General features: G+C 44.4%; 1 protein-coding gene and 1 non-coding gene across 5 annotated transcripts in view; both read left to right on the plus strand.

The window, feature by feature from the left end:
• The first annotated feature begins 879 nt into the window (after positions 1 to 879).
• HELZ2 (helicase with zinc finger 2) overlaps positions 880 to 16695 on the plus strand; it is a 34621-nt gene continuing 18805 nt past the window's right edge. For 2 of the 4 annotated variants that reach the window (XM_007475552.2, XM_007475554.2), the window contains exons 1-8: positions 880 to 1060; positions 6349 to 7539; positions 8710 to 8893; positions 9057 to 9164; positions 9522 to 10048; positions 10588 to 11226; positions 14370 to 15153; positions 16148 to 16223. In XM_007475552.2, coding sequence (XP_007475614.1) covers positions 6518 to 7539; positions 8710 to 8893; positions 9057 to 9164; positions 9522 to 10048; positions 10588 to 11226; positions 14370 to 15153; positions 16148 to 16223 — 3340 coding nt within the window. In that variant the 5' untranslated portion in view covers positions 880 to 1060; positions 6349 to 6517. The remainder of the gene's footprint in view (positions 1061 to 6348; positions 7540 to 8709; positions 8894 to 9056; positions 9165 to 9521; positions 10049 to 10587; positions 11227 to 14369; positions 15154 to 16147; positions 16224 to 16695) is intronic. The other 2 variants (XM_007475553.2, XM_056812822.1) reach the window with 1 other exon arrangement.
• On the plus strand, positions 7778 to 7836 carry MIR12309 (microRNA mir-12309). The gene has a single exon (NR_162839.1). It is a non-coding gene; the product is annotated as a microRNA mir-12309 (primary transcript).

The raw sequence follows: 16695 nt of genomic DNA on the forward strand, positions 1-16695 counted from the left end.
GGGAGTTGAGAAGGAAGAGGAATCCTAAAGAATCCAAGGCAAAAAGGACTTAGGTAATATAGTGTCCAAGTTAAAGGCAGAATCCAAGATAAATCAGATGTTTGATGTTGCCACTGACCTAGGGATTTCAGGAGTCAGAAGGAATGGAGAGATATCTATGGCTCCTTAGCGTGTCATCCTGTGAAGATAGAGCTTTGTTCTTGAAAGAGCCAGAAACTGTGGAAGATGAGTGGGTCATGTGTGCCTTTTTTTTTTGTCTCTGACTCAATAAATACACACACACACACACACACACACACACACGCACACACACACACACACACCTTTTGTGCTCTGTGCTAGACACCAGGAGAGAGTGGTCCTTGTATGTGCTGACAATTTACCGATTGAATGTGGTTTTGTGTGTGACAGAGTCATAGAGCCTATGAGAAAGGGTGGACCTGTGTGAAGGGAAACACACAGAGCTTAAGGGAGAAGATGGCCTCTACTTGTGTGTGAATGTGTGTGCGATGCAAACTGTCAACATTTAAAAACTCCATCTAACTTGAAGGTGTTGTGAAGATGCTGGGGAGAAGGGTTGGGGGTGGGGTGGAGGAGGCGGAGCCAGGGGTGAAGAAGGAAGAAAGGTGGAGCAGAGACGGGAGAAGGGGGGAAGGAAAGGGGGGGTTTGGGGGGAACGGTAAGGAGAAGGGTGGAGACGAATGGAGGCGGAGCCTTAACTGGGAGTGACTCCGGATGGGGGATGCAGAGGGTAGGGAGGGCTGGGAAGGCCAGGGGAGATCTGGGGAGGGCTAGGGAGGGCTGGGCTTGGCAGGGCGGGGCGAAAGGGACTGGCCAGGGCGGGAGTGGCGGGGGAAAGGGGGGGAGTTGTCGAAGCTGTGAGGTAATTTCCGCGATCCGGCGTCAGAGGTTTGAATAGCCCCGGGGGCAGAATCGAAAGTGATTCTAGAGCTGGGGAGGCCTGAGTATTGCGGCCTGGGACTGAAGGCCAGGGCGCAGCTGAATGGCGAGAGGAGAGCTCCGGGGAGGACGAGAACCAGAGCCAGGTCCGGCACAGCGGGTAAGGGTGGGTGTCGGGCGGGGGCGGGGCGAAGGGAGCAAAGACTAGGGACTCTCTGCTCCTTCCCCTGACCGAAGATGGGTTGAGATCCCGGCCCCAGACCCTCTTTGAATCCCAGAGGCAGGAGCTTGGGGTCCTGAGCTGTTGCTTTGGCTAGGGATGGGCCAGGATCCCTGTCCCCGCATGCCTAGACTCTGAAGGGGATGGGTTGGGATGGAATCGGGGTGGGAATGAGGAGAACACCTCCAACCATTAATTCCATATCCCCGGCCTCTGTTCTTTGGTTGGGGGAAGCTATCATTCTCCCGATTAGTGGAAGAGACTGAGGCACAGCACAGAGAGTCAGGGGGCCTGGACTGAAGTCACACAGCGGCTGAGTGTCAGTGGTATGTTTGCAGCTCCTCAGCTCTTTTTCTCTCATACCTTGTCCTATTTTTTCTTAGTCTTTCTCTCCCGGATATAAGAATATATCCTCGGTCCCTACCCTTCTTTCCCTTCAGGCATTTCTTCTCAGTTCCGGAGGAGCAATGAAAGAGAGATTGCTATTTGTTAAGGGCTGCTGACAGAGGGATAGAGGGATAGAGGGCTAGAGGGACAGAGGATCGGAGAGACAGAGAATAGGTGCCGGACACTTCTGGAGGTGGTCCTATTTATGAACCTTCTTAGGTAGGGGATCTAGAGCTAATTGTATTTTAACCGTAGTTAAGCTGAAGACTAAGAGCCTGGAGGCAGTATTTTGTGGTTCTCTGACACTGAGAAAGAAACAGTCGGGGCTTTGGCCTTGCCTGACCTGGGATGTTCCTCTGCTGACTCACTAGGAGGCCTGACTTAGAAGACACTCTCCAGTGAGCCTTGGGGAACCTGTCCTAAAGGGGGGAAAGGGCAGTAGTTGTGAGCTGAGTCCTTGAGCACTTCGCAGGGTTCTGGCCTTGGGAATCAGAAAGCATAATGGATGTTCCTGCCCTGTCCATGTTTGTGCTTATTGGTAGTGCTCTTTAGTCAGCACCAAGGCCCCCACTGGCCCACAAGCAGGAGAGAAGCTCTGGGATGTACAGAGAGACCTTCTCACCTTCAGAGAGATATGCAGTCAGTGTGGGGAGCAGAGGAATGCCTGATTGGGGTGAGAGTTTTGCCTTTCTGCTACTCATCAGATTATTGGGACCTGGGAGTTGTGGAGAGAAAAAGAGTATTGAGGGGAGAAGATCCTCTTGTAAATATGGGGACTTGGCCAAATTGAATTTTGTCTAATTGGGTTGTATCATTCAGAGCAATACCAATCCTGATTAGGGCTCTCTTCAATCTGTTCTGATTCTCTAAGGGGACTGACCCTTCTGTATCAATCTCCTGGAAAAACAGTTTCTGCTTGAGGAATGAACTTCAGTGTTACAAATACTTTGTTTCATTGATCTTTTATCTACCCTTCCAAGGGTCTCTTTAAAAACCAACCAACCAACCAAACAAACAAAAACCCCAACAACTCCTTTTAGATCAAAACCAGACACCTGAATCCCTGTTGGTTCCTCCACTGGTAGTGCTCCAAAGAGATGTAGGGAGGATCTAAATGGTTTTTTAGATCCAGAGAGGTGGCCACAAAGCTTTGATTTGAGTCTGAGTATGTTACTTGGTGTGTTAACTTTGTTTTACTGGTTAATTTATGTTTTTCTCTCTCTTTTTTTTAACCCTCCAAAGCTCTTGGGTCTTCCCATCTTCTAATTTAATGAGTAAATAGTTGATTGCTTAATAAATGCTTATTGATTAATAAATCAACCAACAAGCTCTACTAAGCATGTGAAAAAGGCAACACTAGCCCTTACCCTCAAGGGGTTTACTTTCTAATAGGGGAAAGACAGAAAATAAACAACTATAAATAAGATACATACAGGATAAATTAGAGGTGTTCATAAAGTAAAAACAGTAGCATAAAGGGAATCAGAAAGGGCTTTCTGCAGAAGGATTTTAGTTAGGACTTGAAGGAAGACATAAAGGAAACAGAATTCCAGGTATGGGGAACAGCTAGTGAAAATCAACTGAGTTGAGAGATGGAGTGTCTTGTTCTGGGAACACCAAGGAGGCCAGTGTCTCTGGATCATGAGAGTATGTGGGAGTAAGCCTGGCAAGGTAGGAGGGGACCAGGTTGTGAAGGGCTCTAAAAGCCAAACAGATGACTTTATATTTCATCCTAAAAGGAATAGAGAGCCACTGGAATTTATTGAAATAGAAGTGGGGGAATTTCATGGACAGACTAACCATGTAGGAAGATTGATAGCCAAGGTGTGAAGTGTACTTGGTGGCTGTGTGAGTGAGGAGAAGAGGATATATAGTAGAAATGTTGCAGACGTAGAATCTATAGAACTTGGCAATAGATTGGATATGAGTAGAGATTTTGGGGCTGAGGAGAAAAATACTAAATTTTGGTTTTTTAGTTTAGTATGTTTTTAGGATATCCACTTCTGAAATGTACAATATGTAGCTGGAGATATGATAGTGGAAGTCTTGAGAGCGATTAGGGCTGGATAAATAGATCATAAAATCATCTGCTTAGATAGAATGTCATTGAATAAATCCATGGTAGCTGATATCAAGCAAAATAGGATGGAGGTAGAAGATAAGAGGGCTTAAGACAGACCCTTGGGACACTCATGTTTAGTGGACATCATCTGGATGAAGATCCCTCAAAGAAGACTGAGGAGTGGTCAGATAACCAGGATGAGAACCAGAAGAGAGAAGTGCCATGAAAGACCAGAGAGGGGAGAATATCCAAGAAGAGGTGATCAACAATGTCAAATATTTCAGAGAAAGGACAAAATGGATGAGAACTGAAAAAAAATAATTAGGTTTGGTAGTTAAAAGATCACTGGTAATTTGGAGAGTTGAAACCGTTGAAAACCAGGTTATAGGTAGTTAGAGAGGAGTGAGAAGAAAGGAAGTGTGAACTTCCTCTTTTTTTCTTTTGAAAGTGAAAAAAATATGCTTCATATGCACCCTTCATCAGTTTTCTTTCTAGAGGTGGATAGCATTTTTCATCATGAGTCCTTCAGAATTGTCATGGATTATTGTACTGATCATAGTGAAGTCTTTCATAGTTGATTATCATTAAACTATCACTGTTACTGTGTAAATATTCTTCTAGTGCTGCTCATTTCACTTTGCTTTGGCTCATTTGTCTTCCCAAAATTTTCTGAAGCTATCTTCTTTATCATTGCTTAAAGTACAATAGTATTCCATCACAATCATATACCACAACTTTTTCAGCCATTCCACAATTGATGGACATCCCCTCAATTTCCAATTCTTTGCCACTACAAAAAAGAGGTGCTATAAATATTTTTGCACATATGGGTCCTTTTGTAACTGCCTTCTCAAAGAACTTAGACACTAAAAAGAAGAAATATGGGACAATAACTATCCTGATCATGGGATCATGAGGACTTTTTTTTTTAATGGAAGAGTTTGTATAGGCAGGAAGGAAGCAGCCAATAAAAAGGGAGAGACAGAAGATTAAGTAAGAAAGAGAGTAGGAATGAGAGAAGGGGCACTATAATGGGGACAGGATGGAATCAAAGACACATGTTGAGGAATTTGCATAGCAAGGAAATGGAGCATCCCTTGAGATGGGGCAAAGGATGAGATAGTGGGAGATTTATGAGTCAAGTGAAACGAGGAGGGAATAAGAAAGAGCACTTATGAAAAGCTTAACATTTTTTTTAAAGAAAAGTATGAAACTACTTCCTCAGCTGAGAGAATAAAGGGGAGAGCAGAATTTAAAGGTTTAGATTAGTCACTATGGTGAATGAGGTTGTGATTTGTCTGGGTGATTACTTCTTTCTTTGGGAGTTTGCAGTCACTCAAAAGCATCCTTTATACAGGTAGGAAAACTGAGGCACTTTACATGATCCAAAATTGTTTTTATCACATGGAAAAATAGACCTCAGGCTTTAGAGATGGAAATATGGTTAGGAGGGACCACTGAGGTTTCTAGTCTGACCAGTCTATACCTCTGAGCACAGAGGTAGAGGGTATCATCTAGTTTTTGCTTCCCTTCCCCATGCAATGGCCCATTCCCTGAGAATCTCCAAAGCTGTACAGCTTGCTTTTCCTTTTCTCCACCCTATTCTCCTCCTATTCTATCTCAGTCATTAACACATGGAAGGGGGAAAGAGAGAGAGAACTCATTGTGATAGAGCCCTGTGCCCTATGTCCTGGGACCAGGACAAAGGCAAATCTTTCCCTCTCTTCCACCCCTTACACTACCTCCAAAAAAGGAATGTTTTGTGGGAGGTCAGCATTTTAATCCAGAATGGAGATGGACTCAGGAAACTTGAAAAGGATCTAAGTTTAGTAGTGTGTAGAATGAGGTGATGTTTTTAAGTCTTGGAAGATCAGAATGAGGAAGAGGTAACTGAATATTAGTTCCCAGAGGAATCTTTGCATAAAGTTTGCTGTGTCCTTATAAAATCTTAATGGAGATTTTGGGTGATAGTGATGGCGGTAATGAGGATGGTGATACCTTTCCCAACCAGGGGCCAGCTTGGAATTCTGGAGATTGTAGTATCTCTACCTTTAGGAAGAAGTGACCTCCTGGGGTTGGGGATGGGGATGGAGGGGGGCCCTTGGAAGGCAAATGTTTTTTGGACTTCTCTCCAGCTGTGATCAGAGCTCCGTGTCTGCCAGCCTTCCTGCCTTCTTGTCTCCCCAGGTTGGAATGGTCATTGTAGGAACCCTCCCTTCTCACATCTTGAACTGTCCCTGTCCCATGAGCTCCTGGGGGAGGTCTGGGTAACATTTCAGTGTTGAGGGTAAGAAAAAGTGTTCCTAGGACAGACAAGTTGCTTAGGTTTTGTCATTTGATTTTTGTCGATGAGTAAAAGAGAAAATAATTTTCTTCAACTTGGAAAAGTATGCAAAACTAGACCTTCCTGTCTCTTTCACAAAGCCATGCCCATCTATCTTTTCATATTTTGCTTCCAAACAGCTTCTCCATGAAGTTTAGTTTTCCAAAATGGACCTCACCTACTTCTGGACACCTTGTCATTATGGTTACTGCTGTTACCATGTATCCTATACCCACAGCTGTAATTTGTTAGACACTTATTTCCATGTTTTTCATTTTGTTCCACATCATACTAGGGTTTTTTCCAGAGTAGGGACATGCCTCTGCTTTCTTTTTTCTCATGGGCTCAACTCAGACTTGGAGGAAGTAGTAGTTGTTGCCCTGAAGGAGCCATCTCTTCTGTCCCTCTCTCTTTCCAATCCCTGGTTCAGAATTATGACTATTCCTGTCTTCCTAGGGTTCTAAGTTCAGGACATGAGTTGGAGGATGAACAGATCCTGAGGTCCAGCTACTTTGAGGACCTTGCTGTGGCTGCTGCAAACTGACCTGGTGTTTGGGGCATCTGCAGGACCTTTAACTGAAGGCTTTGGATATTTTATTGTTAGCCAAGGATCCTGTGGAGGGAGATGCCGTCGCTCAAAAAGGGGCTTCTGGCGCGGCTCCAGAGCCAACTGGACCTATGTGTGGGCTGCTCAGTCTGCTCCCAGGCACTGAATGAGAGCACATATATAACACATACAATAGAACACAACTGCCCCCGTGAGATCCTCCTGGCAAGGGCCAAAGGAGCTCCTGAACATAAAGAGTGGAGAAAGGTTGGACGTAGGCCCAGCTTCCCCCGGCCTAGACGTTATGAAGTGTGCCGTTACTACAAACCTGGGATGGGCTGCAGGAAACACCACAACCAGTGCACATTTGCCCGAAGCCCAGAGGAAGCATTGGTTTGGACTTTTGAGAGGGAGAACAATATCCCCAGACTATGGCTGAAAGCTGAAGTGCAGGGCAGCTTATACCAAGGGACTCCCAGGATCCTGACTGCAGCTGAGGAAATAGGGGCTGAATTTGGAGGCAACTTCCAGGAACTTTGTAAACCCTGCTTCCGGAAGTGCCCTCCACAGGTGACCTTCCGGGGCCCAAATCTGCCATGCCCACAGCATCGGGCTTCTAGCCTGCTTATCATACACATAACGAGTGAGGGGCTTAGAAAGAAGCAGCTAGTGGAGATCCGACCCAAACCCTGGCCAGGCCGCGTACTGGAATATTGTATGTATGTGTCTCGAGGGTATCCCTGTCGGCACGGGGCCATTCGCTGCCAGTACGCTCACAGTGATGTGGAGATGGCTGTGTGGGAAGCTGAGTCTATGGGTTGCCTGACTCGTTCTGAGTTGCTTAAGCTTCCAGCCACACTGGAATCTGGAATAGGGGCTGGGACCAGCGGGGAGGATGGTGGCAGAAATGGGAGTTCGTCAGCTCCACCTCAGATCCAGCTGTACTGTCGTGCCTGCCTCGTGACCTGCAACTCCCAAGAGAGTTTTGAGAACCACTGTTCATCCCTGGAGCACACACAGATGGTGGCCTATGACAAGGGGACCCTATGGGAATACAGAGCCCCACCTATCGGGCTCCGCAAATTCAAACTTTGTAGCAGGTAAGGCTTCTGGGGCAGGAAAGGCTGCACTTCATTTAACAAACATTTGTTGAGCATGACCCCTGTGGTCTGTGTGCCACTCTCAAATAGGCACTGTATAAAGAGACAGGAGAAGGAGGTGGTGCCTTAGGGAGGTCTGTTCCTACCCTTCCCCTTCTCCTTCATTCATCAGCAAATATTAAAGCTCTGTGTAGAGGACATTGACTGGGCTGGCTCCATAATAGTACCCCACATCTGCACAGTACATGACTTAAAGTGAGTTAATTAGCAAGCATTACTTTGTGCCAAGTACTGATCAGTGCTGGGGACATAAAAAGAAAGACAAAATCAGTTTCTGCCTTCAAGGAACTCTTCATTCTGCATTCTAAATGGGGAGACAACTTGTAGAAAACTATGTACTTATACATTTATGTGGAGTATGAAGGTACAGCATTAAGGGGAGAGGAAGATGGAAGGAGGAGACAGAAGGAAAAGTCTCTTGTATGCTAAAAGTGGGATTTGAGCTTTCACAGCTGTTCATCTCATTTGATCATCACAGCACCTCTCAGAGGTAAGCAGGAAAGGTATTTTTTTCATTTTTTCAGATGAAGAAACAGATACAGAGAGGTATAAGTGACTTAAGTGAAAGTAATTATAAGATGTCATATCTAGTTCTGGAATCCTGGCTACCTGACTTGGTTATTTCCATTATATCATACGTGGAATAGATCATCTTTTAATGCCCCTACCGCCAACTTCCCAAGGCTTGGCCTCTCTGGGAAAGGCCTGATATCTTAGGCCCTCCTTGCCTTCCTTCCTGGATAAAAGCCTTAGATTTCATTTAAACCATTGGACCAACCTTTAGCCACCATGCTCAGAGCTTCAGCCTGTGGGAAAACTATACCCCATTTACACCTTTGGCATGTTCCTGTCCCTTGTCAAACCAGAACATTAATGATCATAGGATCATTGATTTAGGGTTGGAAGAGATTTTATAGACCATCTCATTTTACAGATGTGGAAATGAAGTGTCTTGCTTTGTCACATAAGTGGTAAGTGTCAGAATTGGGATTTAAACTCTGAGATTTTTTGATTGTTACTACCTCAGCAATGTGAGAAAAGGGTAGGGCAAGACTTTTATTGCCCTCGCCATCCAGCTGACTGCTCTCTTTGGATTTCCCATTCTAACAGGCTAGATATCTGTGAGTATGGGAATGGATGCACCCAGGCACACTCTGTGGAAGAACTGCAGGAGTGGATCCTGCGGGCACAAGCAGCCCAGATGAGAGAGGAATCAGCCCGGCAGGATGGACTCCTCTCTTACCAGGACCGGCTTTTACATGAATATCAGCACTGCAACAATGAAATGCTGGTGGTGAGTGGGACTCAGGGAAAGTATTGTGAGGAGGAATTTCAGAAGAGAGATGGAGAATGGGGAGGGCCTGCATGCCCTCCCATGGAAAGTTGGGGTAGGGATGGGGTACTGGGGCAGTAACCCTTCTGCTAACAGTCTTCTGTGTCTGTCCATCCTTCATCAGATGTCTGAGTCTATAGGTGATGTAACTGTGCACTGTGACCAGCCCTTACAATGCCATGTGGAGGACAAGAAATCTCAATGTAGATGGAAATTTATCATCCAATCTAAGGTTTGTGACAGTTTGGGGAAGTAGAGGCTACATGAAGAGTTCACTCTAGAAATAGCATTTCGGGGATTAATGTAGCTCCGTCCTCACAACAATGGAAGCAGTCACCAAAGCGAGGGGGTCGCAGGATGACCAGTGGAGGTATGCCAACATGATTGGGGAAGTTAGGGATGGCTAGAGAGGATCTTGTCATCTGGAGGGGCAGCTGGTAGAGGAAAAGCTATGGTCTGAGACCCTGGCCTGGCTTTTTTAGGGAACAGAAGGGAACTAGGGGAAATGTGAAGGGAGAGGGAAAAAATTAGGGGTAGATGGACCAAGACTCCTGAGGGTACAACATCTTTCTCCCCATCACCTCTGTAGGACCCACTGCAACATGTGGCACTCCTCAAACGACAGACGGGAGCAGTCTTTTCCTTAGTGATTCCTGGGCTTCCACCAGGACAACTTTATGCCCATGGCTCAAGGTTCCATATGCAGGGTGCAGTGATGACCTTCCAAGTGGAGGTACTGGTAGAATGCATCGCCTTTGGCAGCTATGAGCAGTGGGTAGCATTTGACTTTGGATGCCGGCCTGTCCTGGTACGGAAGCTACATGTGCAAGTGGGGCAGAGGAAGACGGCTGGGATCTCTCCCACCTGTCCCCAGGACCATGATTGTCTAATGGAACTGATCCGCTGGCACAGTGGAAATCGTTGTGTGGTGCCCAGTGTGGCCAGGGCAGATGAGCAGATGAGGTTGTTAGCTAAGTACAAACTGAACCCCCAGCAACTGGAATATTACATGTCAATGGCTTCTGACCACATTCCTATAACTCCAGTCAATTATCGGGACAGGATGCACCAATTCTTATATGTGGAGGAGGAGGCTCAGCAGCAGCTGGTGGCCAAGTAAGCATGGGATAATCATTGGTTTGGGGAGGGGGAGGGTCATGAAGCAGGGAACACAGGAAGGGAACAATGATGGGTTTGGGAGCCAGGAGATCTGTCTCTGTCACTATATGACTTTAGTCAAGTCATGTTATTTCTAGGCCTCACTTCCCTCATCTGTCATGTGGATATTATAAAGCTCACCCCATGTAACTAATTATGTTTGTTAGAATCTATGAATTAATTCATTCAATCAATGGTAAAATGCCTAGTTAAATGCCAGGATGTCAGGAATTAGTTTTATTGTTAGGACCTGGCAGTAGTCCAGAGGTAAGGCTGCTGAGTTCCCGCTTCTGATCATTAGCTATCTTTAACCAGCTGTTCTATTGTTTCCCTGTGATGCCCACCGCTGCCCAGTACAATCAGTCAGAAGAGATCAGGAAATACCAGACTAGAAATGTCGTGAAGTTTGAGGGATCTGGACGGATTAGAGGTGGGTGGGGGCAGAGGAGAGAGATGTAAGAGACACAGCCAACTAATTATTTATCCTTTTGTCACAGACTGAACCTTCAGGTGCAAGTCACACTGACCTCCAAGATGCAGACCTTGGCGATGGGCTTGAAATGTGCAGCACCTGGGGAATTGTTTGCCAAGGTTCCAATTCCTTGTTCTCTGACACCAGACACAGACCAGGGCTATTTGCTAAGTAGGGCTGTGAACACTGCTTACGTGGCGCCTGTCCCTGCCCCTGACAACCGTGTGTATGAGGTTCAGGTGGAAGTCAAGGCCACTTCAGACCAAAATGTGTGGCTTCTGCTGCCAGCCCACTGTTGCTCTGCCTTGGGGCTTAAGGATGAAGACACAAAACTTATGGAAATCCAGTTTCAAATTGACAGGACTGTATTCGGGATATGGCACCAAGCCATTGATGCACTTCAGGATGACAAACTGGTAACACCTAACATGTCTGCCTGTTCTCTGCCTTCTTTGAGGCCACCTCCCCAGGAACTCCGTGGTAATCCAAAACAGAAGCAGGCCATCTCATTTATTACAGGCATAGCCAGTCCTCTGAGCCGAGTGCCTCCACTGCTCATTTATGGTCCATTTGGGACGGGCAAGACATACACACTAGCCATGGCCACACTAGAAGTTATGAAACAACCAAACACCAAGGTGTTGATCTGCACCCACACCAACAGGTGAGCTGGTCTGGGGCAAGGGTAGAAGCAACTTTTTTTGGGGGGGCAGGATTGGGGCTCAATTCAACTGACATTTATTAGGTTCCCACTAGGTATGGTGTAATATTACATCATAGTATAAAGGTGATGCACTAGGAATATAAAAATAAAAAATGACATAATTCTTGCTTATAGTCAACATATATATAGAATCAAAATCAAAGAATCTTATATTTGGAATAGAGATCTCAGTGACTATCTAATCTAGACCCTACATGCAAAGGAATCCCTTCTGTAACACCCCTCGTTATAGCCTCCAAAGGAGCCGTTATTGACCACTGATGGAGACAGGTCATTCTACTTTTGGTTGACTCTAATTATTGGTAAGTTTTTCAAATAAATCTTTGTAACTTCCTTCCTCATGGTCTTGTTTCTGCTTTCTGGGACCAATTGAATCAAATCTAATCCCACCTTGATATGGCAGCTCTTCAACTATTTGATGTCAGGGCTCATGTATTCCACCAGTTTTCGCTTCTCTAGATTACATAAATAGGGCTGGTGTAAAGTAGAATATGATTGGGCAAAGGGAGGAGAGAGATTACTTTTGTATGGATATAGGTGTGAGCAGGGGAAAAGAGATACATAGTGGAGGCAGAATCTAAGGAAGGAAGGGGGATTAGGGAGATGATGAATAGGATTCATTATTACAAATGTTCAGTTTGAGATGCCAGTGTGAAATGCAAGTGGAACCTGTTCATTGGACACTGCCTCTAGGGAGAAAATAAAGATTTGGTTATCAGACTTGGCATAGGGTTCAATGTTACATCATGTCTGAGTTGGAACAGGGTTTAGGATTAGGGTCAATGTAGACAAATGCAAAGTGATGCATTTTTGTAGGAAATGAATCCCAAATGTTCTTTAGGATGATGGGTTCTGAATTCATAGCAGTATTCTAAGAAAGGAATCTTAAATTGGAACTGGATTGTGAGTATTACTGTGGACCTAGGAAGGTTTTAAGTCGTTGGTTCATAATTAATAATTTGCACTGAGTAACTTCCTTTTTCCCTACCCAGAAGGACATTCTTTTCTGATTTTATTTTCAATTGTTTATTATTTCCCCTTTCCTTTTGTTTAGTTTTCTATGTTTCCTCAAACTGTCACCTACTCTGATCACCAGGGTTTCCTAACTAATCTTCATGGTCTTGATACTATAGGCCAGATTCTACCCTGTTCTGGGTGGATTGGTTTATTTAAGCCAAGAATAGGGACTTTCTATAAAAACAAACAAACAAACAAAAACCTTTTACTGTTATGGCACTCTTTTGGGTTGTATTTTCTCCCAAAGTCATTTATATGCAGAGCTGTTTGGTGAATGGGTCTCTGAATTTAGGAAGATAGTCTAGGAATCATCAACACTAAGTCATACATTTTTATTGATGTCAAATTTTTATGCCTATGTTGGTTGATAAGAATGGGGAGAGGATGGAAACAAATTAAAAGAAGCCTATCCTGTGCCTAATTATACCAAGTTGGGCTAGGCCTGGATGAGAGTTGGACCAGAATGAGAGCAGAGTTTGATTAGGGTTGCACTGAGGTTTGACCAGTATTAGACCTTTCCTCTGAAACAAAATTAGTTCAGAGTTAGACCGAGGTTAGACCAGTATTGGGCTAAATTTAGACTCCTGTTGAACCCAATTTAATCGAAGGTTGAATTCAGGTTGGACCAGGGTTGGTTACCATAATTGGCCCAGGGTTAGATCAGGTTTGGAATGGGGGTGGACTAGGATAATATCATCTTTGGATCAGGACTGGAGAAGATGGTAAAGAACAGGATCAAACCAGGATTGGACCAAAATTGGATTCAAGGTTAGACCAGCATACAATTAGAACAGAAGTAGCATTTATTAAGTTCTGGTTGGCTAAGGAAGAATGACAAGCCCCACCCATTCTAAAATCCTATCTTCTTTACTTTTGTTGGTATTGTTAGGAAAACACATCTTAGGGGGTGGAGGTGGGGGGAAAACCAAGCTTGTCTCCACTGAATTAAAGGGGAGGAAATGGCTTCCCCAACTAACCAGGACAAGGAAGAAGAAAAGCTTTGGATATCACCCCTCTGGAGTCTGGGAAGGGGTGATGCCACCCATTTCCCCACTCCCCTCTAGTGGTAGTGGTTTTGGAAGAGGAGAACAAAAGAAATGTTCAGAAAGAAGAGCTCTTTGGGGCCCAGCTGTTTTAGCCATTCCATTTCCTCTTGGGGTATTTTCTATTAGTCTTGTTTTCTGAGATAGTTTTGTATAATTAGCTCTCAATTTTCTGCACTTATGGGGAGAGGCAGGGACATAGATAATGCAGAGCTGTGGCTATTGCACTGACTTCTTTGGAACTTATTGCCAAAAAGGAGCCTTCCTCACTGGCTTCAGATCTGAATCTGCCTTCTCTGAGTTCACTTAGACAGTAGACTTGGACACCTAGGATTAAACATTTATGATGGAAATTGGATAGTTGACATTTGTCTAATACTATTTGACAATTTTGATACTGGAGTTCCTTTCAAGTTTCTTTCTGCCTCTGACTATGTCTTTGTCTCTTTCTCTCTCTCTATCACAACCCTCACATATCCTACTTCTTTCCACCTCTCCCTCTCCTTTCTCTAAACAAAAATGCTTAGCACAATGTGAATGAAGTTTCTTGACAGATTACCAATTTTCCCTTAAGCACTTTGGTATTTTTAAAATATAATTTAAATTTTCATGTAAGCACTTTGGTCCTCTCCTTTGCTTCATTTTACATAGTACAGCTTTCATCTCCTGGAAAATGTAATCTTCTTGAAGGAAAGGAAATATGTCATTTCCCCCCGCTTTGTTTCCCTAACATTAATTAGCACAGTACCTTGTGCCTAAGAAAGAGGCAGGAAATAACTTGAATTGAACTGAAGTAATTTAGGGAATCCTGTTGGTCATATTTTTTTTCTTAGGCAGAAGAAAGGTAAGAACTAGACAACTGGGGTTAAGTGAGTTGCCTGGGGCCACACAGTTGGGAAGTGTCTGAGTTCAAATTTGAACCCGGGACCTCCCTGCCTCCAGGCCTGGCTTTCTATCCACTGAGCCACTTAGCTGCTCACCTGTTGCCATATTCTTGAACCTCTTCTTTTTTTGCCTCTGCAGTGCTGCTGACATCTACATCCGAGAGTACTTTCATGCCTATGTCACAGCTGGACACCCTGAGGCTGTGCCACTGAGAGTCAAAAGCACTGAGAGCTTCCTTAACCAGACAGACCCAACTACACTGCAGTATTGCTGCCTCACAGATGATAGACGCTTCTTCCGTGACCCAACTCAGGCAGAACTTAAACAACACCGCATTATAATCACCACCACCACCTTGTCCCGCTCCCTGGATGTGCCACCTGGTTTTTTTTCCCACATTCTCATTGATGAGGCTGCTCAGATGTTAGAGTGCGAAGCCATAATTCCACTAGCCTATGCCACTCGGAACACACGCATTGTCCTGGCTGGGGACCACATGCAAATCACCCCCAAACTCTTCAGTGTGGGGGATAGGAAGTCTGCAGACCATACACTACTCAATCGTCTATTCCAGTACTATCAGCGGGAGAATCATGAATTGGCTTTCCAGAGCAGGGTCATCTTTCATGAAAACTACCGTTCCACCAAAGCCATCATTTCCTTTGTTTCTAGGAATTTCTATGTGGCTAAGGGCAACCCTATTCAGGCTAGTGGACAGATCCCTGGCCACCCAGAGAAGCACCCGCTCATGTTTTGCCATGTGGCTGGTACTCCTGAGAGAGATATAACAATGACATCATGGTTCAACAGGGCTGAAATAGTGGAGGTCATTGAGAAGGTGCAAGAATTCTACAGTATCTGGGCCTACCAATGGAACAGCCCTGACCTGAAGCAAATTTGTGTTGTGTCCCATGGTTCTCAGGTGATTGGGTCCTCCTTCCATTTTTATCTTTTCTCTCTCACAGAGATTAGAAACACTTTATTGCTGGGTTTGTAGATTGGCAGGCAGAAACTCTCAATAATACATATTCAACATGTCTAGTAGGCACTGAGGGAGCTCCATAGGCCATCACAAGATCTTTGAGCAATATACTGCATACTGGGGAGTGATGATCATTTTTGGACCTTGTCTAAACTTTTTTTCCCTTTATCTGGAAAAGGAGTCCCTCATCATCATCACTCTCAATGATTCTGTATGTTTGCAGATAAACATGCTCAGAGGCAACATAGTCAAGTGGACAGAGAGAACCCCTCAAAGGCAGAACAGCCTGGGTTCAAATTCTGACTAACCCATTCTGAATATGTGACTCAAGGCAAGTCCTTTCAGAATTCTCAAACCACGCTCTAAGAGAAGATGGCAATATACTTGTAGAGTTTCCTTATCTGGGGGTTCCTAAATTAGTAAAATCTCAGGTCCTGCCTTATCCTTATTCATACCCCTTGTAGAGAAACACCTAGGAATATACACAAGTAGTAGAATGATTGCCTTTAGCAAACACTACAATAGCCTGTGTCCTTTATGATCACATTATATAGGTACCAGGTACTAATGTTCCTTAAGGGAGGCTGGGAATAGTGAGGTGGTGACTCATGACCCAGCAGAGTGAAGCTGATAGGGATACCCTTTCTTGGAATAATCTAGAAAGGCTTCATGGAGGAGGGGATGGGATTTTGTAAACTATGGAATAATCTACATAATGTGACTTAATCTTTTTATTGTTCTGGATTTGGTAATAGAAAGGGAGGGAAGTATGTGTTGATGTGTTTTTTTCTCCAAGTAAAGACCACTAGATAGTAGCATTTTTGAGGCTGAGGCCTGAGTTTTGAGCTTGGTCATGTAGGGTGGAAGTCTTGAGGAATAGTGTTTATTCTGAGCTCAGGTAACTACTTGATCACCATGTTTGTCCATTTCCCAGGTAAAAACACTGAGACAGGAACTGAGGAAGAAACAACTAGGAGAAGTGGCAGTGGAGAATTTTGAAAATCTGCCAGGTAGGTTTCTAGTGCTAAGGGGCATAAAGTTAGAAGGTAATATATTTAGGTTTTCTGGGGGTTGGATCATGGAGGACCCTATTTGAGGTGACCTTAGTCAGTTGCTGGTCATTATTGCTATAGCCAGACCCCTTGGCAATGGATGGTGAAGGTCCCTGTTTTTATAATTCCTGTAGCTTTGACAGGGAGATTTAATCCCCAATGGCCGATTTATTTTTATTGCATATGACCAATTACATAATTTTGCTTCACTAGAAAATTATGGCACCCACTTCTCTTAACCACTTTATTTTTAAAGACCCACAAATTCTGATCCATATTAAGGAAACATTCAGACTCTGAAATATACTTATTTTAATGGGAAGACTTATTAAGGGCAGGGATCCATCAAAGGTCACTTTGTGTGTGTGTATATGTGGCTGGTATAGAAATTTTCACTATCTCATCTTAGGCCTTTTTTTTTTTTAAACCC

The sequence above is a fragment of the Monodelphis domestica genome, chromosome 1 (assembly GCF_027887165.1).
Source record: "Monodelphis domestica isolate mMonDom1 chromosome 1, mMonDom1.pri, whole genome shotgun sequence".
Lineage (NCBI taxonomy): Eukaryota > Metazoa > Chordata > Mammalia > Didelphimorphia > Didelphidae > Monodelphis > Monodelphis domestica.